General features: G+C 38.4%; 1 protein-coding gene across 2 annotated transcripts in view; it reads right to left on the bottom strand.

Annotated features, from left to right (window-relative positions):
* SYNE1 (spectrin repeat containing nuclear envelope protein 1) overlaps positions 1-22,619 on the bottom strand; it is a 425,086-nt gene that overhangs the window by 50,223 nt on the left and 352,244 nt on the right. The window contains exons 123-128 of one of the 2 annotated variants that reach the window (XM_069488737.1): positions 21,550-21,784; positions 19,747-19,941; positions 15,929-16,054; positions 10,585-10,740; positions 2,875-3,033; positions 287-453 (exon numbers count right to left, since the gene is read on the bottom strand). In XM_069488737.1, coding sequence (XP_069344838.1) covers positions 287-453; positions 2,875-3,033; positions 10,585-10,740; positions 15,929-16,054; positions 19,747-19,941; positions 21,550-21,784 — 1,038 coding nt within the window. Of the gene's footprint in view, positions 1-286; positions 454-2,874; positions 3,034-7,039; positions 7,179-10,584; positions 10,741-15,928; positions 16,055-19,746; positions 19,942-21,549; positions 21,785-22,619 lie in introns of those variants that run through there. The other variant, XM_069488739.1, reaches the window with a different exon arrangement.

Here is a 22,619-nt window from a genome sequence, read left to right on the forward strand (position 1 = left end):
AATAATTTTCTCTTGAAAATGGATTTTGTTTGGATATGTATTAATATGACTCTCTCTCTCTCAGCTACAGGCAAACACTAGATTTATGAAATAAGAAAGAGAATTTTCAAGTTAACGAAAGTGCCAATTATGAAAACAGCATGAACATTTTTCAAATGGTGGGATAACCCAGGAAGAGAGAGTGATTTATTGGATCACCTTTAGCTGAAATGAAAGGTAGACTGAAAGGTAAATGAAACATTTAAAATGTTGCCCACATGTGTCCTGTTGACTGGGTCCTCTTTACCTGGCTGCAATGAGGTCTAGGAGATGCTGCCACCGGTCGTTGACCTTTCCAAGCTTGTATTCAATCTCGGATGCTTTGCTTTCGTGGCTGGCTTTAGCGAGACGTTCTCCCATTTGCTGGAGCTGTATTTTGTTCTCTTGGGCAACAGCAATTTCTTCTTGATAATCCTGTGTAACAAATAGCAATCACAGAGGTCAGAAAGCATATTCTCAATGGATTCAGTCCCGCCTCTACTAGAATCATGGTAATTACAGTTTTCTACTGCTTGGAAATAGTTGGGGCATGAGAACACCATGTGAGCATCAGTCCATGTGCACAAGAATTAGTAGTACCCATTATTTTCAGTTCGTATGCAGAGTCAGGATTAAATTTTTATATAGGTGTTCTTGAAGGAAATGGAATAATCTCTATGTCCTTCAAATGGACATTAAAAAAACAATAGAAGTACATACATAGATACAAAAAATAAAACTTGAAGGATTTTAACACTAGGAAATTGTACCTTATGGCTCTAATCACTAACCTGATATTATATTTAAAATAAATTCTAATACAAATAGTTGCCATATATACACACAAACACCTATTCAATTGACATACACAATGTATATATGTAAATGTGCATATGTGTGTGGTGTGTGTCAATATATTATTTGTGCAGAGTATCTTAAAAGAGCTCCTTCATTTTAAAGAGATATCATACATGCAATGCCAATATTTTGCAACACATAAATCAATGATAAATTAACTTTCAAGAATAATAGCGATTAATTTTAGAGAATCAATGGGCCTCAAATCTTCTTGATTCACCCAGTTTCTGTGTAGCTTCTCTTAAAATTATTTTAGTTAAAGAGAACAGACTCCATGTGGTTTATATGCAAGAGATAGGCACTACATGGTGTGATTTAAGTGATGTAAGTGAAGATGAAAGGACATTTCCTACCTCCATGTCCAGTGACCCACTTACTCTCTGACACAGAGACAAGATCCAATCTTTAGGACCAACCCTTTCCTTTTTGGCTTAAGCTCCTATTATATAGCAATTTTAACTTTCTCTTACCCTAAAGTTGGTGTGGGAACAGGGCTACCCTCCCAAGTCATTTACCTAAACAAAAAGGGCCCCAGAGGAAGGAGAGGGGCCAAGGAAATGTTATTCCAGTCCAGTGTTTAGTGCTCTCCTCATGCCCTCCCTTTCATGTTATTTCAACACAATGGGAATCAAAGACTACTACATTGGATGCATTTACTAATAGTTATAATATTTCATCACACATTGAGGTGGTCTTATTGAGCAATGTTTATTTCAAAGGAATTACTCCAAGCCTTAAAAAGTATTTATAGTAAAGTAATCCTCTTGGGTTGTCTTTAAAATTAAACTGTTTTTGAGTGTTAATACCAGTAAACATTAATATCTTTGCTTCCCTTTTTTTATCAATTGCTTTTTTCTATGTTGTCAAAATTACCAAACCTTGATGTTATTTTCCTTTATAAAAAGAGACACCACAAACAACACCCAGCAACTAGCAAAGCACAATTGTTAGCAGATGCTAAAATGAAATCTGTGTCATTTCAGGCCATATTTCATAGGTTTACAGTATCAAATAAACATACATAGAATTTGCAATCTTCTATAACATTAATATTTCATGTTGGCTTTGAAAGTTTTACTTTTCTCTCTATATATGTGTATAGACAAAGATATTTTTTCCTCATAACCATTTATATTTCTTTTCATAAAGAATGAAACCATAATTCATTGATTCAGTAAATACCGAGTGCCCCTGAGAAGTTTGGCACTGCTTTGGGTACAGGGGATGTAGCAATGAACAAAAGAGACAAAGTCCACATTCCCTTCAAGTTTATAGACTCGTGGGACTTCCATTTGGACAGACAATGAATAAGTAAATGCGAGATATACCTTGTATATTAGATGGTAATAGGTATGTTAATGAGAAACACAAACTACAATAACATTAAGATGATTAAGTATTCAAAAACGATGTGGAAACAACACTGAAATTAACAAAAACTTTTTAAATGCCAGTAAATTTGATCAGCTCTATATAGACATGAGAAACGTTCTAGATCCAACTGAATATATAAAACAATTTAATATCACATACATAACTTGAAGATAATATGAAGCCAAAATTTTCAGGAAAGTCTTCATTCCTATCTATGGTCTATAAACTATGTTTTGGAGAGAAAATGTCAGTTACCATTTATCATAAGAATTTTTTCTTTTAGTTCCTCTATAATGACTTTATCTCTTTAAAAACAAAAACAGAAAAACAAAATAAAAGAAACCTAATACACATAAAATGATTCCTACTGAACACGTAGCTAAAATACTGTCCAAAATATTGAACAGTATCAGCAGATAATCTATTTCATCACAAATTGAAAGTATTTTGTATGTAAAGCAGGCCTTCCCATGTAAGCTTATTTTAAATTAAAAGATAAAACCTTTAAAATATAGTGCTCCTTTGACAGGAAAGTAATTATGAGGAAAGCCGTCTTCTGTACCTGTTAGAAGTGTACCTAAGCATTACGAAGGGTGGAAACGTAAGTAGCCACGCGTTCTGTACCTTCCTGAGCTTCTCGATCATTTCCTCAATGAGGATGTCTCCATTTTGGGACACTTTGCTTTCCATTTGAGTCAACCACTCACAAAGCTCCTTGTTCTTTTCACTGAAGACTGCCCACTCGTTCAGTCTTTCACTTACTTGCTGCCGCCTCAAGGAGAGCTGAAAAGTTTAAAAATAGGCAAGAAGATAATTAGAGAGGAGCCCATAACCCTGAGGAAAATAGAAAATAAACTAGGACTAAAATGAACAATAGTTGTATTAATATATCTTTTTAGTCCACTGTTTCCTGAAGTCTAGAATTTGCCATTAAATACAAGCGGGGGCCGTTGAACCCTATGGTTCTTTCCTTAAGAGTCACGTGCACATTAACTTATTAAAGGTTCCGAATAATCCATTTTCAAACAACAATTCTTTCAGCTTAGCTATGATACATCATCAGTGAATGTACTCTCTTCCCTCAAACACCCCGAGCGCCTTCTGAAAGAAATTGAAAAGAAAAGGGAAAGATGGAAGAAAAGAAGGGTAGAGAAGGAAGGAAAAAGAAAAAAAGAAAGAAAGAAAACAGAAGGACAAAGGAAAAAGAAAGAAACGAAAAAGGAAAAAGAAGAATAGGTAAAGAAGGGAAGGAGGAAAAGCAGGAAGATTGACAGAGCCTCAGGCATGTAGAGAGCAGGGCGGGGGAGGCAGGGACAGTGGCTGGCAGTGGGGACACATTCCCCGGGCTCAGCTCCATACTGACAATTTTGCTTTTGGCAAGTTCCTTTATTTTTATTTATTTATTTTTGTTTCTTTTCCTTCTTTTTTTCCCCTACGTAATAGCTTTACTGAGACATATTCCCCATGCCATACAATTCACCTGTTTAAAGTGTACAATTCAGGGGTTTTAGTATATTAACAGAGTTATGCAATCATCACCACAATAAATTTTAGAACATTTTCATCACTCAAAAATAAAAAAAAATAAAAATTGCTGTAGCCATCAGTGGCCACTCTCCTGCTTCTCTCCACCCACCTCCCAGCTCCAGTGTCTTCTGTCTCTATGGATGTGCCTATTCTGGACATTTCATAGAAATGGAATCAGACAATATGTGGCCTTTTGTGACTAGCTTCTTTCACTTAGCATATTTTAAAGATTCATCCATGTTGTAGCACATACCAGTACTTCATTCCTTTTTATTGTTGAATATATTTCATTGTATGAATATACCACATTTTATTTATCGATTCCTCTGCTGAAAGACATTTGGGTTGCTTCCACCTTTTTTGTCTACTAGGAATAATGCTGTTACAAACATTTGTGCACAAGTGTTTGGATGGATACATGTTTTCGTTTCTCTTTAGTATGTACCTAGGAGTGGATTTGCTGATGCTGGGTCATATGGTAATATGGTAAGATTGTTTTCCAAAGTGGTTGTACCATTTTATATTCCCACCAGCAGTGGGGTTCCAGTTTTTCCTCATCTTCATCCAATTTCTGATTATTGTCATCACAGTGGGTATGAAGTGGTATCTCACTGTGGTTTTGATTTGCATTTTCCTAGTGGCTAATAACGTGGAGAATCTTTTCTTATGTTTCTTGGCCATTTGTATATCTTCTTTGAGAACTCTCTAGTCAAATTCTTTGCTCACTTTTTAGTTGGGTTGTCTTTTTATTATTGACTTGTAAGAGTTCCTTATACATTATAGATACAATGGGCTTGTTTTCTTATCACTGGGTCTAGAAGGAGCCTTTTCAGAATTCTACAATTCTCTGACTTCATAATATAGCAGTCTTATTTTTACAGTGCTGGCTGAGATACTAAGGAATGTTTCCAGTTGAACTACACTACAGATTAGCAAAACATAATATTGATTTGAGTGGTAAGAAGAAGGTTTAAAGATGTTCTTCCACACAGTCTTGCTGACAACGCCATTCCACTACCGATTCATTGCTTTAAACACCTTCCCATAAGTTTTCTTTCCTCCCCAACATTTTATTATTAAAAATTTCAAACACAGAAAAGCTGGAAGAATTTTATGGTAAGCATAAAATGATATATACCTAGACCCTGAAATTGTTAACATTTTGTTATATTTTGCTTTAATAAATATATTGTTCTATCAATCCATTTACTTTTTATGTACTTCAAATAAACTTTTTGAAGATGAAAATGAAACTATTTCTAATGTGCCATACACTTCCTAATTATCAATTTTGCCTAGGATTGGCTCTATTAATGATTAGGCAGATAATATTTAAAATCTCACATGACCCCAAATATTTGTGATTCTGTATTCAAGAAAACAGGTGGGAATTAGGCCATGAGCCCAGGATACCGACCTTTCTCGAGGCCAGCCTCAGGCAGAGCAAGCTGCCTAGACAGTGAGCACCATAACCTACCTTAGTAGAAATGCCACCCTTAGAAAATCATTCTTTTGAGTTAGGATCTTCTAAACTAAAAATTTCCCTGGGTTGGGTGACAATGATGAATCCATTAATCATTTCCCCATTAGTATAATTCTGTTTACCACTTAGTTATTTTTGTTTTATTGGCAGAAGAATACAGAACAGCCAAAAGGCAGTAAATACACTAGGGGCAGGTACTGCTAGGAATGGAAAAAGCTAAGAAAACACAGGCTAAAAAGACTTCGAGACAAATTTTGCCTACTCGAAGCTATACCCAAGACAGTGCCTAAGAGCACAATCCTTCAAGCATCCCTTTCCTCTCTAACTCAGAAGGCAGAGTTCATTCTGATCTTCTGCAGGGTCTCTAAGCTTTTGAATTCTCTGGTGACTATGACCTTTTCCCTTTCATTCACAGAGCATCAGAGGCAGGAGTCTGGCTGATAGTTAGAATTTTGGTTCAACTGACGTCCAAGCTGAAACTATATTTGCATAATTGGGACTGCCCGAAGTAACTGTTTTCTAAGAAAAGGTTAGAAAGCCCTGTCCTTCGGACTTAAGATGAACAAGGCTTGCTGTGAGTAGCACCTCACCTACTCTTGGCCATGAGCCAAAAATGAATTCTAGGGCTTTACTCCCAGCAGATGCTGGGAAGATGACCATTTAATAGAAGATTTTACCTATTACTTTGAGAGGTAGGTATTTTTATTCCCATTCCAGAGACAAGGAGAGTGAAAGTTGGACACATCTGAGACATCTGTTTACAGTCAGTACGAGATAGAACCAGCAAAATTCAAGTCTTTTGATACAGGTTGCAATATGACATTATGATCAAATATCCAGAAATAGCTGAAATTCCAAATCTGTTTCCATCCCTTATCAATGATATGACCAGGGCAAGGTTACTCATCTTCTCTAAGCCTTACTCTCCTCGCTTGTAAATTAATCTTATGACTGTTCCAAAATTCATTAAACAAGTGTTTATTGTTAGTGGTAAACAAGTGTCTGCAATGTGCTAAGCACTGTCCTATGTACAGTTAATACACTATAAACCAGAAAGTAAGCTAAGAAAGTGACTGGTATACACTACAGACCTAGCAAAAGCTCTCCATTACTATGCTGCTGCTGCTGCTGCTGCTACTACTATTATACATGACCACAGGGCAGCATTTAAATTTTTAATCTTTTTCTTCTCGACACTCATGTGTTCAATATCTCCACTAAACAGCTTGAATATACATTCCCAGTGTTTATCACACACCACAAAAGCGTTGCTTTCCTTTGCTTACTGTGGAGCTATACCTGAAACAGCTAGGCTACAAGCTGGGGGCAAACCCAGGCCAAAAGCTTTTCAAAAGATAAAAATTCATCAGGAGGATGGTATTTGCCTTTTGGCTTGTAAACGATGAGTTAACATGACCATCTCTTTCTTTGGACTCAGCCGAAATCCTCAAATCATTTCTCAGTTCGTACATATTTATGTTTTCTCAAGGACGCAAATACACTGCATTGCCAACAGCTGACAGGTACTGGCTACCAAAGTGTGAGGCAGCTGAACAGGAAATACATCCTTTTCTACTTCAATTATTTTTGCCATGACATTTTGAAAAAACGAGCAATTACGATGATGATATATGTTTATATTTCAACTAGAATTACTCGCAGATCTACAAACCAAAGCAGGAATGAGAGCAAGCATAAGCTGAGGCTGCACACAGGCGTGACACATGACTAGGGGAGTCCACTTTTACGCATCGACTCCACCCTGCAAGGTTTACTTACAGCCTGTCTTCCTCATTCCCACCACCGTTCCAGTTACTCCTGACTCTGCATCAACGGCTTCCGTCAGAATAGGAGCGGACTACTTGCTCCTTAGCATGGATAATACCAGGTTTAACTCAAGTTTTTTGACTTTTACAATGAAACATGGGTGCAAGCTCATTTCCTTTTGTGGTTTCATACTTGACAGAATGTTCACCAGAAACAACTAACTCAAGAACTAGAAACTAATCTCTTTCTCTCCTTAGAGTTATATCCTGGCACCTTGAGCAAACCCATGACTAAACTCTCACTGGTTTAAATACTTTTATTTAGATGGAGGTAATATGAGATAAACATGCTTTAGCTTCATGCCTTAAGACACTTCAATATAGAAAGTTTCTAGAAACACTATATATTCAATTGCCTTCCTCTTTTCACGTTTCAGTCTACTCACAAGAGCAAGGTATTAATCTGTTCACAGCATATATAATCAACAGCAGATGTTTTTCCTCCCAAATCTCATGTTGCAATCTGACCCGCAGTCTTGAAGGTGGGGCCTGGTGGGAGGAGTCGGAGTCATGGGGGCCGATCCCTCATGAATGGCCTGGTGCCCTCCCAGTGGTGATTAGTGAGTTCTCACTCCGGTAGTTCACACAAGAGCTGGTTGTTTAAAAGAGTCTGGTACCTCCTCCCCTCTCTCTTGCTCCTTCTCTCGACATGTGACACACTTGCTCCTCCTTCCCCTTCAGCCTTGACTGGAAGCTTCCTGAAGCCCTCACCAGAAGCAGATGTTGGCACCATGCTTCTTGTACAGTCTGCAGAGCTGTGAGCCAAATAAACTTCTTTTCTTTATAAATTATCCAGCCTCTAGTATTTCTGTTGTAGCAACACAAAATGGACTAAGATATAGGAGATAAGTATGCTTTCGCTTCATGCCTTAAAACACTTCAATACACAAAGTTTCTATATTTAGTTGGCTTCCTCTTTTTAACTTCTTACTCTACTAGGTGCAAGGTATTAATCTCTTCACAGCATATCATATAATCAACAGCAGCCTTCGAAATGTATTTACAAACAGACTGTTGCCCAGATATATCTAAGTCTGGTGAATAATTTTACGACATATAAACATATAATTTCACAACTAATAACAACTCCATGGCATTTTTATACAAATTTTCCTAAATCAAAAAGTATTGCATAGCCATAATCTTCTTAACCTTCAAAATATTCACCGAGAACATGGAACTCCGTGAAAAGTAGCTAAATTCATTTTGAACTCAAATCATTAACATGTTGGTGAAAGTTATCTCTTCATATCCCCTTTTTAAAACCATAAAAGCATATATTCACAGGAAACTGTCCGCACATCTACCAAGTGTGCTCCAGGGTTTTCCCTTGATTTGTGGTCTGAGAAAAATCTGGGTTTTAATCAAAGCATGCACACAGAAATTTTCCTAAGAACACACTTCTTGTTTACATCACAAAAACCAAAAGACTCTGAGCCTCTTAAACTGCTTAACGGCTCCTGAAGCGTGAGGCTAAGCATCCCTAAAGTCAGAGAGAGTGGTGGGATGAGAGAGAGAAGAGATTTTAGGATAGCACCGGTGGCACGGGCACACGGGCGTGAGGGTAGGCGGGCAGAAGAGGCCTCTGCTCAGCAGCCCCCTCCTCAGCCTTCCCACACCCACTCCACCCAGCCAGGCCCTCTGCTTCCCGCCTTCGCTCCAGCTGCAACCTTGTCGTCAAACACATCTGTTTGTTTTCTCCCATTCTATCTCCACCACTTCCCATCTCGGGACTCATTTCAAGATTTATCCTCTCTGGCTGGGCACGATGGCTCACACCTGTAATCCTAGCACTCTGGGAGGCTGAGGCGGGCGGATTGCTTGAGCTCAGGAGTTTGAGACCAGCCTGAGCAAGAGTGAGATAATGTCTCAAGAAAAAAATAAAAATTAATTGTATTAAGAAAAAAAGATTTATCTACTTCAAGAAACATTTCGCTTATTCTCTGCTATCCCCACTGCCCTTAGCTTGCTTGTATCTTTTTTTTCTCTTTTAAAATAGATACAAGGTCTTGCTCTGTCACCCAGGCTGGAACTCCTGGGCTCAAGCAATGTTCCCGCCTCTGCCTCCCAAGTAGCTGGGATTACTGGTACACACCACTATGCCCAGGTTATTTTTCTTTCTTTTTTATTTTTTGTAAAGACAGGCTCTCACTATGTTGCCCAGGCTGGTCTCGAACTCTTAGGCTAAAGCAATCCTCCTGCCTTGGCCTCCCAAAGTGCTGGGACAACAGGTGTGAGTCACTGTGCCTGGCCAGCTTGCCTACATCTTTATATATTCTTTTTTTTTTTTTTTTTTTTTTGAGACAGAGTCTCGCTGTGTTGCCCAGGCTAGATTGAGTGCCGTGGCATCAGCCTAGCTCACAGCAACCTCAAACTCCTGGGCTTAAGCGATCCTGCTGCCTCAGCCTCCCGAGTAGCTGGGACTACATGCATGCGCCACCATGCCCGGATAATTTTTCTATATATATTTTTAGTTGGCCAGATAATTTCTTTCTATTTTTAGTAGAGACGAGGTCTCGCTCTTGCTTAGGCTGGTCTCAAACTCCTGACCTCCAGAGATCCACCCGCCTCAGCCTCCCAGAGTGCTAGCATTACAGGCATGAGCCACCGCACCTGGCCTATCTTTATATATTCTTATACATTATTTTTCCCTATTTATTCCTGGTTTTCTTCTTTCTACACTGATTTCAGTCTCAGCTCAATTGTGAACCTGATGGCGGACAAATGTATTACAGTTTGTTAAATTCACAATAATTAATACAACAGACCCATTTAACAAATATTTAATATGTATCATAGCCTATTATGTGCCAGGCATGGTACTCAGGGTACACAAGTAACGAGACAGACACAGCCCCTACCTCCTGGAGAGGACGACCTCAAGGTACTGAGGCAGCCACCTGCTCTTAACTTGTGAGCCTTTTAATCTGTTATGCCTTTTTGCCTAGGGTGTTTTCTTGCTGCCTTTCCACCAATATTTTCCCCTTCATTTCCAACTCAAAACCTAATGTGGGATCTCTTTTAAGGTATGGTGCACATAGAAGGTACTTAATGAATAAAGTATGACTAAAAATGTCATATGCCCATGAATTACTAGGCAACAACTACAGCAAATCAAGAGTAACAATGGATGTTCCATGAACAAAACCAGCTCCACAGTATAACCTGAAATTGCACACACAATGGTTTTTCACATATAGGTGGTATCAAATGATACCACCCTAACAAAACCACATCTGTGAACCACAACATTGTGCTTTCTCTTAAAAATATTATGCCAGCTAGCAAAAGTGAAAGGAAGAAAAGTGAATATAAAATGTAATATTAAATATAGTTGTAATAATCTAAAATATTCTGGTAATAACCACAGGGTTCTTTCCTCATCCATACTATGAGTTACAGGATAGGTCCAGATCTGGGCAAAGCCATTTGACATTCTCATTCATTTCCCAGTTCTCCACTGTTTTGAGGTAATTCCATCTTTAGAACTTATCTTACCTGGTGGCATAGTTCTTCCCACTGTCTTTGCAGAAGTTCTATGCGTTCATTAAGGATGGAGATGTCATCGGCACTGATGTACGCAGAGAGGGTGTCCTTCAGCAGTGTCAGCTGTGTCAAGTCATCTGTCCAGCTCCCAACTGCATTCTCTAATTCCTAAATTAAAAAAAAATTTTTTTAAATACCCATGGACATCTACTGTCAACAATTTATGAAATGGTTTTGAATCCCCTCTTGACATAATTTCCTTCCATATCCCTCTATTTGAACAGGTGTACCTTGGAGATACTGCAGGTTTGGTTTGGTTCCAGACCATTGCAATAAAGTGCATGTTGCACTATAGAGAGTTTTTTGGTTTCCTAATGCATATAAAAATTATGTTCACACTACACTGTAGTCTATTAAGTGTATAACAGCATTATGTCTAAAACTGTACACACCTTAATTTAAAAATACTTTATTGTTAAAAAATGCTAATGATAATCTGAGCCTTCAGTGAGTTTTAATCTTTTTCATGGTGGAGGGTCTTGCCTTGATGTTGGTGGCTGCTGACTGATCAGGGTGGTGGTTGCTGACGGCTGGGGTGGCTGTGACAATTTCTTAAAATAAGACAATAAAATTTGTAATGTAGATCGACTTTTCCTCTCAAGAGCAATTTCTCTGTAGCATGCCATGCTGTTTGATGGCATTTTACCCACAGTAGAACTTCTTTCAAAATTGGAGTTAATCCTCTCAAACCCTGCTGCTGTTTTATCAACCAAGTTTATGTAATATTTTAAATCCTCTGTTGTCATTTCCACAGTGTTTGTAGCATCTTCACTAGGAGTAGATTCCATATCAAGAAATCATTTTCTTTGTTCAGCTAGAAGACGCAGCTCCTCATCCGTTCAACTTCCATCATGAGATTGCAGCAATTCCGTCACATCTTCAGGCTTCACTTGTGATTCTAGTTCTCTTGCTATTTCTACCACTTCTGCAGTGACTTCCTCCACTGAAGTTTTGAACCCTTCAAAGTCATCTATGAGGGTTGGAATAAACTTCTTCCAAACTCCTGCTAACATTGATATTTTGACCTCTGCCCATGAATCACAAATGTTCTCAGTGGCATCTAGAATGATTCCTTTCCTGAAGGTTTTCAGTTTACTTTGCCCAGATCCATCAGAGGAATCACTATCCATGGCAGCATTAGCCTTACAAAGCATATTTCTCAAATGCTAAGACTCAAAAGTCAAAATTGCTCCTTGATCCATGGGCTGCAGAATAGATGTTGTGTTAGCAGGTAGGAAAACAACATCAATCTCCATCAGAGCTCTTGAATTACTAGGCGCATTGTCAATGAACAGTAATATTTTGAAAGGAGTCTTTTTTTTCTGAGCAGGTCTCAAAAGTGGGCTTAAAATATTCAGTAAACCATACTGTAAACAGAGTGTTGCCATCCAAGCTTTGTTGTTTCACTGACAAAGCACAGGCAGAGTATATTTAACATAATTCTTAAGGGCCCTAGGATTTTCAGAATGGTAAATAAGTATTGGCTTCAACTTAAAGTCACCAGCTGCATTAGCCCCTAACAAGAGAGTCAGCCTGTCCTTTGAAGCTTTGAAGTCTCTCTGACTAAAAAAGTCCTAGATGGCATCTTCTTCCAATAGAAGGCTGTTTCGTCTACATGGAAAATCTCTTGTGTTGTGCAGCCACCTTCATCAATTATCTTAGCTAGACCTTTGGCTAACTTGCTGTAGCTTCTCCAGCAGCCTTGCTGCTTCACCTCACACTTCTATGTTATGGAGACGGCTTCTTTCCTTAAACCACATGAACCAAGCTCTGCTAGCTTTAAACTTTTCTTCTGCAGCTTCCTCCCCTCTCCAGCCTTCATAGACTTGAAGGGAATGAGGGCTTTGCTCTGGATTAGGCTTTGGCTTAAGGGAATGTTGTGGTTTGATCTTCTATCCAGACCACTCAAACGTTCTTCTATTAGCAATAAGGCTGTTTCATTTTATCATTCATGTGTTCACTGGAGTAGCACTTTTAATTTCCTTCTAGAACTTCTCCTTTGCACTCACGACTAGGCTAATTGTTTGGCATAAGAAGCCTAGCTTTTGGCCTATCCTGGCTTGCAATAGCTCTTCCTCACTAGCTTAATCATTTCTAGCTTTTTATTTAAAGTGAGAGATATGTAATTCTTCCCTTCACTTGAACATTTAGGGGCCACTGTAGGGTTATTAATTTGCCTAATTTCAATATTGTTGTGTCTCAGGGAATAGGGAAGCCTGAGGAGAGGGAGAGAGGTGGGAGAATGGCCAGTTGGTAGAGCAGTCAGAACACAAGCAACATTTGGTGATTAATTTCATCATTTTCTATATGGACGCAGCGGATCATGCTCCCACACAATTACAATAATAACATGAAAGATCATGGATCACAGATCACCATAAAAGATATAATAATAGTAAAAAGTTTGGAATATTGTGAGAATTACCAAAACGTGACACAGAAACATAAAGTGAGCACATGCTGTTGGAAAAATGGTGCTGACAGACTTGCTCCATGCAGTCGCCACAAACCTTTGATTTGTAAAAACACAGTATCTGCACAGTGCAGTAAAGCAAAGCACAATAAATGGAGGCTTGCTTGCATTTTATTTGCTTCATATGTAATTTGATTCTGATAAAATATGATTGCTTGTAGACTCTTCCTGCGGTATATTTACCGTTTCATTGATCTTTTTCTGATGTTTATTTTTAAATTGAAGTTTCATCACTGTATTGATCTTCTTTACTTTAAGCTGACTTCATAAACCCTAACCCATCCTTTCTTCTTTCGCTGAGTTATGGATCACGCTGATAAAATATTTTTTTTAAAAAAAGACACCTAAATTTAACTTTCTTTTCCAAACACGATGAGTTGCTATATTCTGTGATCTATACTTATAATGTAATAGCTGAGATGATCTGTTGCTGTTGTTACTACTCAATTTAAAATAATGCACTGAATACATTTTCTGCAGGATCAGAGATTTCTTTAAGTTAGTAAAAAAGGAATATGTACCCTGTCTCTTTGGGGAATGATTAAAGAACAAAATCCATATAACGATATTTGAATGAGTTGACATTAGTTTTTGGAATGCTTTGACCAATGAGCAGTTTTGCAATTTGTATAACCACTTGTTGTTTTTAGATTCTAGTTGATTTCATGTATGAATAGAATATTTCACGTGGCATTTTCCTCCCTTTATGTTTCTTCATACAGGAGACAGGTTTTCAAAGGCACAGGCAATTAACGACGCTGTCTGAGGCTAACTTCCCTGGCAATTTAGGCAAACAAGGTTTTAGCCTAAATTTTCCAGGTAATTGCTTTGTTTTGCTGCTGAGCATGGTTTGGGGAAGAGTAGCAGAGAACTAGACTGAAATAATTTTTTTTAATCTACAAATTCAATAGCAGGGTGTGTTTATAACTGTCATGTATTTTGGGAGATGAAAAATGAGGTTCCATGGCAACAGTATTTGGCTGAAAAACCAAACCATCTAGGTGAATTAAATATGTGACATTTCTGTTTATAGCCTTAGACATATTAAATTGTTATATCTATGTAAAGATTTTCCTCCTTTTATACCAATTTCTAGCTCCCAACTCAGATTTGGTATATTGATTAAAAAGGAAACAGTAACACCCCCAACAACTAATACATCTATCCATTAGATGAGTCAGTGTGGTAAAAATAGAGCCTGTAGATTCAGGCAACCCTGATATTTACTAACTTTGAAAAGTTATTAAACTTCACGAAGCCTCAGTTTTCTCATCTGCAAAAGGGTATAACAGAATGCTTTCACGAGCTTGTTGTGTTCATGCTGAGATAACACTAGTACAGCCACTGGCACATAGGAGAAGCCTAATAAATGCACCTTCCTGCTCTGTAAAAATTTTCGTTAATACTTTTTAATAAATTTACAATTGCAGGTTCAAAATAAACTCTTTTTAATCTTTGCCACCATTGCATACTTTGAATGTAAAATCTGAATATAGTATTTCACTCACTTTCCATCAATGATATATACTACCTTTTAATTTTCCTAAATCTATCTTTTTCGAGTTTCAAAGAATATCCTTGAATTTTAATGTGAAAGGAAAACTTCTTATATCTATACTTGTCATGAGTTCTAGACTTCTATAACAATTAGTCCCTCTTAAATACCTAGGAATTCTTAGCCAAAGTGAAGCAAAGAACATCTGATTACAATCCAAGTGAAGGAGCTCAGGAAGTTTCACCCCAAAACATGACTCCTTGGTATAACGAGTATTTGGAATTAAAGATCAGCAGGTGCTGGAGGGGGCTCTCCCTCTGTCTTCATAAAACCACACTCATTGAAAAGAACAATTGACTTCCCTTCCTCCCTGTTATCTCAATATATTGGAATATATCGAAGCTCTGATTCAGGTGGGGCAAGGGCCATATACGTAACCTAAACATTTATACCCCCATAATGTGCTGAAATAAAAAAGGAAAATAAATAAATACAATTACTCTAGAGCAATAATTTGCAAATGCCTGGGGAACCTAAGACATGTTTAATTTGGAAGAAAAGCATTTTTTTTTTTGCCTTCCATTAGCTATAGAGTAAAACAGAAAAGGATTTTTAAAGGTACTTTTGATCTGGTTGGCCTAGCTCTGCAGGGAATTGCTGTTTGGGCACTCCACTTGGCTACAGAGGTATGAATGGAAGAAATCTTATAGCCACTAAATCTTGTTGGTCTTCGTGAGCTTATAATGCGGGGAGTGGTCTGTATTAGCTGCTGATTTGCTTCCAAGTACCATTTGAGGTGTTAATCATAATCTTTAAGTAGTTAGAGCTCTGAGTAATTTAAGGATTGTGTGTCTCCATGCAATAACTGAGATCAGCTATTTTTCCCTCTTCCTTGTAGAATGGCCTGGAGGGCAGGGTGTGTTCCTCCGAGGGCCACTGTCTACAGATGTTCCAGGCTGCTGATCCTTATTCTTCTTGCTATAAACTAGACTCTTTTGCTAGAATGACTCCCCAGTGTTGATGCTTTAAAAAGATTTCTTTTATTGCTGTTGACACAGCTTTTCAGTATCTTTTAATGTTGCGCTTTAAATTTTCATTTGCTTCCTCAGAGTAATCCATAAGCTAGTCTATAATTTCATCAACTGCCATAAATCAGCAATGCAAGTTTTGCCAGAGTTGTCTGCCCTTATGTCATGCATCAATGCACCAGGGTCTTGTATCTGCATGTCGACAGCCATGGGAGTCTGACTGGATTATGGCCTCAAAGACATTGTTCCAGCAGAGGCACACAGATGGAAAACAGTGAAAATCTCAATCCAGTCGTTTACCTTGCAACGTGTTTGCTCTGCATGGAGCTCTTCGTGGTGATCTGGCAGAGGCTGAGAAAGCTTCTTTTTGAAAGTTCGCAGTTTCTCCAGAGAATCAGCTATTCCTTTCTCACATTTTTCCCAGTCCTAGCATGGGAAGAGAAAGAGATGGCATAAATTGCTTTGATGTAGGAAATTGGGGAAAAGGAAAGAAAAGAAGAAAAGAAAGAATAGAATAGAATAAAATAGGAAAGGAAAGAAAAGAAAAAAGAAAAGAAGAGGACTTTCCTTAATTTCCTGAGAAAGGATTACAGTCACAGCCATGAGCAGTGTGAGGGTGTGCCCACACCCATTGTCAGGGTAGACAGCACGCCATGGTCATCAGAGTGGGATTCAAAACTGACTCTGTTACCTACTATCCATGTGGCTTTAAACAGACAATGCTCTATGTCTCAATTTTCCCTATGAAAATGGAAATAATAAACTCTCTACATTTGTTGGAGGACAGAGGAGGAAATGGGTGTCAAAGCACCAAGCACAAAGCCCAGAATATCACGGGTATGCAAAAATAGTATCTGAATCCCAGCCTGTGTGTAGAGGCAGGAGTGCAATCCCAGTACTTTGTCTGTTTCCTAACCCTACCCACATATGCACCCAGTGTTCCCCTCTCTTGAATGCATTGTAAGGGATATAAAGGAGGATATGGAATCTCATTCAGAATGAAAACACATTTGGGTAAGAGGAGAGAGATGGAATGTACAAATAATATAGCCTTGACTCTAATTTAATTAGATATATAAATAGTATTAGCCACATAGATTTCAATTGTTACAGAAGGGGAAACACACTACAAAAGGCACGGCATTTGACTGGCCTTATGTGGTTAGTATTGAAACATATGTAGCAAAGGATTAAACGTATAATACATGAAAACCCACACAAATCAAAAAGTGGAAGAAGAGAGAATGCAAATTTAAGAAATGTATCTCTACTATGTGAAGTGGTGATAAGTGCTCTGGAGGGAACACAGCTGGGTGGGTGGCAGCGAGTGGCTGGACACAATGCAGTAGACCTCCGTGTACTGACAAAAGAAAACCTACATTCTGTGGTTATGTTTTGAAAGGTTACATGCCAAACTGGTAGCAATGGTGACTTGGAGAAGACAGTAGAATTTGGATGGTAGTGTAAGAGAAATTTCATTTTTTACTCCACATACTTCAGTTATTACTGAATTTTTTTTTATTAGACAACGTATTTTTTGGTAATTAAAAAAAGTAAAAGAAAAAAAATGAAAGGAATCACAGTAGAGATTGATTCTTCATAGCACCTTACCTACACATTAACTCATATTAGTGTCTCAGGGCCAATGAAAATTAAATTCAACTAAACAGATCTCATTGTTTTTGTCCAATACCATCCATTTGTCCTATTGTCATTTCCTGGCCTCCTCCTCCTCAGGGCCCCTCCCAAGTGGCCATTCCCCACACCATGAATTACTGAGTTCCACAGAAAGACAACTAGAAGCCCAGCTGGGATCACCGTTACCAGGTGTGAGAGCACCTTGCATCTTCCCTCACAATCTCTCTTTCATCATCACCAGGATTTTCTTGTCTGGATTCTTTCTGTCTTCTCTTCTGACACTTACTTTCAGCATAACAACCCGTAGGTACTATTACCACAACTGTCTCTGGAAGCAGGGCTGACTTACATACCTTCTTACTCAAAATGTCTTTTGGTTTCTAATAAACTGAGAGTTTGGCCCAGGAGTCTCTTTTCTCTTTAAAATTCCTTTATGGAACTTCCTTGAGTGTGTGACTACATTCCCTCTTCCCAAATATCAGAAAAAAAAAAAAAAAAAAAAAAAAAAGCCTTAAAAACCTTTTATCTATCATGGACAGATTTGTTCCAATTCCCTTTTATTTTAAAATATCTTTGTGTTCCCAGACTACACTTAGTTCATCAATGCTAAGCAGAGTGAGGGTAGATAAAAAGATCCTCTTTCTGTGTAAATGGAACAACATTCTTAATAAAATCATCACACATTGTGAAATATGTCAACATGCATTCCATAATGTTTCAGCTTCCTATTTTTCACAAGAAAATTAAGAGATGACGGTGTAGAAGATGAATGTGCATGGCATGGAATGATAATGGCTGTATTTTGACATATTTACTAAAAGCATTGAGAGCTAAAAATAGGTAAGTATTATAGCTGCAGTGAAAAGATATACTAAATTGAGGCTGGATAAACATTAAAATTTAGATTCATAAAGTCCTTCTCAGGCAAACAGGATGGTAGTATATGATTCAAAATGAAATGAACTTTAACAAAAGAAGAATAAAGATTCTTCTTTCCAAGGATGACTTAGATTCTGAAGCTATAACCAAGTCTTTTTACTACATGAGTTATAAGGAAATAACTCAATGTCATGGCCTGCAAACATCTATCAAAGTGGTTGTTTTATACATCAACAAACAGACAGATAAGCAAAGCAATGCAGTGACTCAGACATCATGCCTTATTAAGTCTTGGGAGTATCTCCAAAAATCACAACACAAATTTAAAAAAATATATGATTAACATGTTCTCTACAGAATGAATTACAATGTTTTAAATTCTTTCCTAAAAGCAGAAGGAAGAAAAAAGAATCAGACATATTATATTACTGATGAATTGCGCTGTGTGCAAATAATAGTTCTTTATTTCAGTGGCATTTGTGATTGATTGCTTCTTACATTGAAGGTAATATATTATTAAAAAAAATTCAGTAGAATAAACCCAATGGGTGTGCATTCTTTAAGCATTAAAAAAAAAAAAACAACCAAATCCCTTCCATTAATTTTATTAGTAGTTATTACCTTTGATTCAAACATGCAACAGGCCAAATTTAATAATCTCATTGAAGTGCTGGTGATTATCAATATATATAAGACCTTAGCATTTAGCTGTGTTCACTTTTTAAAATGATAATAACCTCAACCATGATAATTACTATCATTTATTTAGTGCTCAATATATGCCAGATATGGTACCACATGATTTATCTTCATTGTTTCATTAAATCCTCACAATGGCCACAGGGAGGAGGTGAAATTATACCCACTTTACAGATGTGGAAATTGAGGCTTAGGTAGGTTGAGTTAACCAGGTCACTTGGTTTGCTATGTTTTTAACTTGGGTTTATCTGAATGTAGAGGCAATGTCCTTTTTAAACTGTTGATTTAATTATGTCTTAGACATGGAATTGGAGAGTGAGGGATAAAAGCATATTGTGGGAGGTCTGGATAAATCTACATTTTCCAGATTAACTGTGTGATCAGTATGCAATCTGTATCCAATGAAGGGCTTAATATACCTCCTGGAGATTTTATCTCAAGGCAACTGGCTTGGATAAGCTAAGCTAAATCAAGAGTATCTTTTTGGGTTGGTTTTCCGCTGCTATAAAAGAAGAGATATCAATCTTGAAAACCACTTTAGAGTCTTAGATTAGGGAGCAGTATCCACTCTTTGAATTTCTGTATGGATTTATAAAGTCATACATGGCTAAGGCCTCACACTGGTCATTAATCAGAATTCATAGTTTGGACAGTCTTATTAGACTCTAAATTACTTTGTTGGAGGATTTTCCGGAAAGATGAAATGCTGAAAATTGAGAAACTTTTCCAGTTCGTGCAAGACAGGACAAAGTCTTAAATAAAACACAGGAGAGCAAAATACTGCAAGGTATTACTTAATGATCTTTGCGTTATTTGATTTTCAGGATAACAATGGGAGGAAAAAGCAGTATAAGTGTTAAAAGAAAATTCTGTTTTTTGTTTTTTTTTTTAGAGGAACTTACTTTCAACAAGAAGGCCAGTTTTTTCTTCTGTTCCTCCAGACTCATGCTGGCTGATTTCCATTTCTCTTGGATTTCAGTGAGTTCCACCTGCAAAGCGGCCTCAGCTCCGCTGTCTGCAGAGAGCAGGAGCTGCTTGCCGGCCTCCACAGTTAGGATATAACTGCCTTGCTGTCGCAGGAACACTTTTTCTTTGAACTGAAAGGAACCGCAGCTTGTTACTTTCTCCTTCTTTTCTGTGCCATTTCCCTATTGCAAGTATTTTTAAGTGGCCCTAAATATTAGCATACATAGCATGTCCTCTTTCATCCAATAAGCATTTACTGAGGTGATACTTTATACATGAATGCACCAATGTATAAATGAATGAGAGTACAACGGGGACAGGCTTAGTTTCTGCCCCAAGTGAAATACCATCAGCATGCAATATGGAAATTCCTCTGTGAGACTGGTAACTGGAATACAGGGGGACACCGGGCCCAGACGGGAGTACGCAGAGAGTGAGAGAGGCTTCTTCAAAGTGGTAAAGGCAGAATGAATGTTGAAAGACATATGAACTCACCCAGATTAAGAAGGACTTGGTGTGGTGAGAGAAGTGTGACCAGGAGCAGAGGAGAGGTTGTTTCCCATAGAGAAATGAGGCTGGGCACATGAATTCACTATACGAAAGAAATACTATGACTTCGGGAAGCTGGACATGGTTTTCAGTGTCTGGAGTAGGAAGTGCATGTGAGAGAGGGGCAGAAGACGAGGAAGGACCATGTCTTGCTTGGGAATTTGGATTTTATAATCAAAGTAACTGAGATTCATAGAAGAATATTAAGCAGGAAGTGATGTGTTTGGATTAAAGTTTTCATAAAAGCACTCAGCATCAGAGTGAAGGTAGAATGGAAGAAAGACATATGTTGTATACACTAAGACAGGTTAGGAAGCTATTATCCATCTAGGCAACACAGCCAAGGCAGTGGCAGCAGGAAGGGAAAATTGGGGCAGATTAGACATGGGGGGAAGTGAGAGACAAGGAAGTACAGCTCGTAAATGACTCCAGGATTCCTACACTGATAGACCAGTGATAACACTTCCCCTGGGTACATGGGAAAGAGAGAATGGTTGGTCCAGAGATCACAGGCTCTGTTGGGACCCATAGGGTGCATTATATCTGTGGAGCACAGAGCTAGAAATCCAAATGTTGGTTGGATACAAGAGTTGAAAGCTCAGCAGATGAATGTGACCAGAAGATACAAATTTGCCCCTTGTCCACTGGTAGGGGGTAGTTGAAGCCATGTCTGTTGATGAGGTCTCTCAGAGAAAGCTGGAGGAGAAAGGAACCAGAGAACAGTGTCTTTCAAGGAAGAGAAGCCTGTGAGACACTGAAAAGGACCGGCTAGAGTGCTGGGAGGTATCTGTCTGGGGTGCTGGGGAAAGTAAAGGGCTCCCCGGGAAGGGACAGAGCTCAAACAGGACAGGGCCTTCTACCTTCTCTGGTACTTCAGTTACGTGTTTAAATCGCTCATGAGTAAAATATACATAATCAACACAAAGTTTTCCTTTCCTCGCCGTAGGCTTTCCATCCGTGCTCGGTCTCAGCGAGCGGCTGCAGGCCTTGCTGTGTGAAGGCTCACTGTCATTTCATCACTAAGCGAGGGCTTTGCAACACAAGCATTTTGTATATTCCTGTTGACATTTGAGAACAATGTTTGTCCCAATTCCAATGTCACTCCAGAGTCCTTCTGAGGAACCAAGGCTAAGGTAAAGTGTGCAGTGGAAATGCGTAAGAGGTTTGAGAACAGTGTGTTTGCACCTTACCTGCACTTCATCAAAGAGGGTCCTCGCTTGTTGCAGTGGTATAGGGACGCTTCCGAGACCACTCACGGGGAGGTAGGACACTTCAACCAGCCATTTACGAAGCTTTTCTGCCATCTCCCTGTAGCGCTGCCACTGGCGAATCTGGCTGTCGATGATGCCCCGCCTCTGCTGGGCCCTGCGAATCACTCCCTGCCACTGATTACTGAGGAGCGTCAACTTCAGGTTGAATTCATCCCTGGCAAAGAAATAATTACGTGGTGAAAAACACTGATATCTTGGATGCAGTTACATAATCAGCCAATGTGTACACTTGGCATGACTTTAATCTCTGAGAAGTGACCCAAGGCAGAGGTCTTCAAATATCATGATGGGATCTATTATCGGGTCTACTGGAAGTAACTTTAAAAATTAAACTACCAGTGTTTGCAAATGGTGAGAGTTATCAAGTCTCAGCACAGGTTGAAGGAAAATTTACAATAAGGTCACTGTCCTTTACTCCCTTCCTGAGAGCATGGGAGGGGAGGGGTAGAGAGTCACAGGTGCTGTGAGAATAGCTCCAAACCCTGAGCACCTCATGGCAACATGCACAGAACATGACAAGGTCTTGTGGGCCCCCTGCAGGAAAGCATGTGGAGCAAAGCTTATGTAGAACCTCTGTCTTCAGCTAAAATCATAAGCACTTTGGCTGGACAAAACTGTGTTACCTTAGCTGGAATCATAAGCCACTTCAATCAAACTATGTAGTTTAAAAAGATTTTTAAAAACTGCACTCCATAAACTCTCTCAGTATTCCCTCACAATAAACAGCCCTAATCTCTAGCAAATTATTCCACACATTAATCTAAATCATTCCTTTTACATTTTAGTCTGACTTCACTTTGTTATTAGGAAAAATGAAAACTAGTCATCACGATTTGTTCAAACGCCATTCACATATTTGGAAATATTAAATGTTACTTAAGCTTTCTCAACTGTAGGCTAAAGAGTCTCAGATCTTCTAATGTGTTTTTCCTTCCTCTGTGTTTTCTACCTTTAAAAAACACTGGTAGTCCTTTATTAAGTTTTATTTA

This window comes from Eulemur rufifrons, chromosome 15, assembly GCF_041146395.1.
Source record: "Eulemur rufifrons isolate Redbay chromosome 15, OSU_ERuf_1, whole genome shotgun sequence".
Classification (NCBI taxonomy): domain Eukaryota; kingdom Metazoa; phylum Chordata; class Mammalia; order Primates; family Lemuridae; genus Eulemur; species Eulemur rufifrons.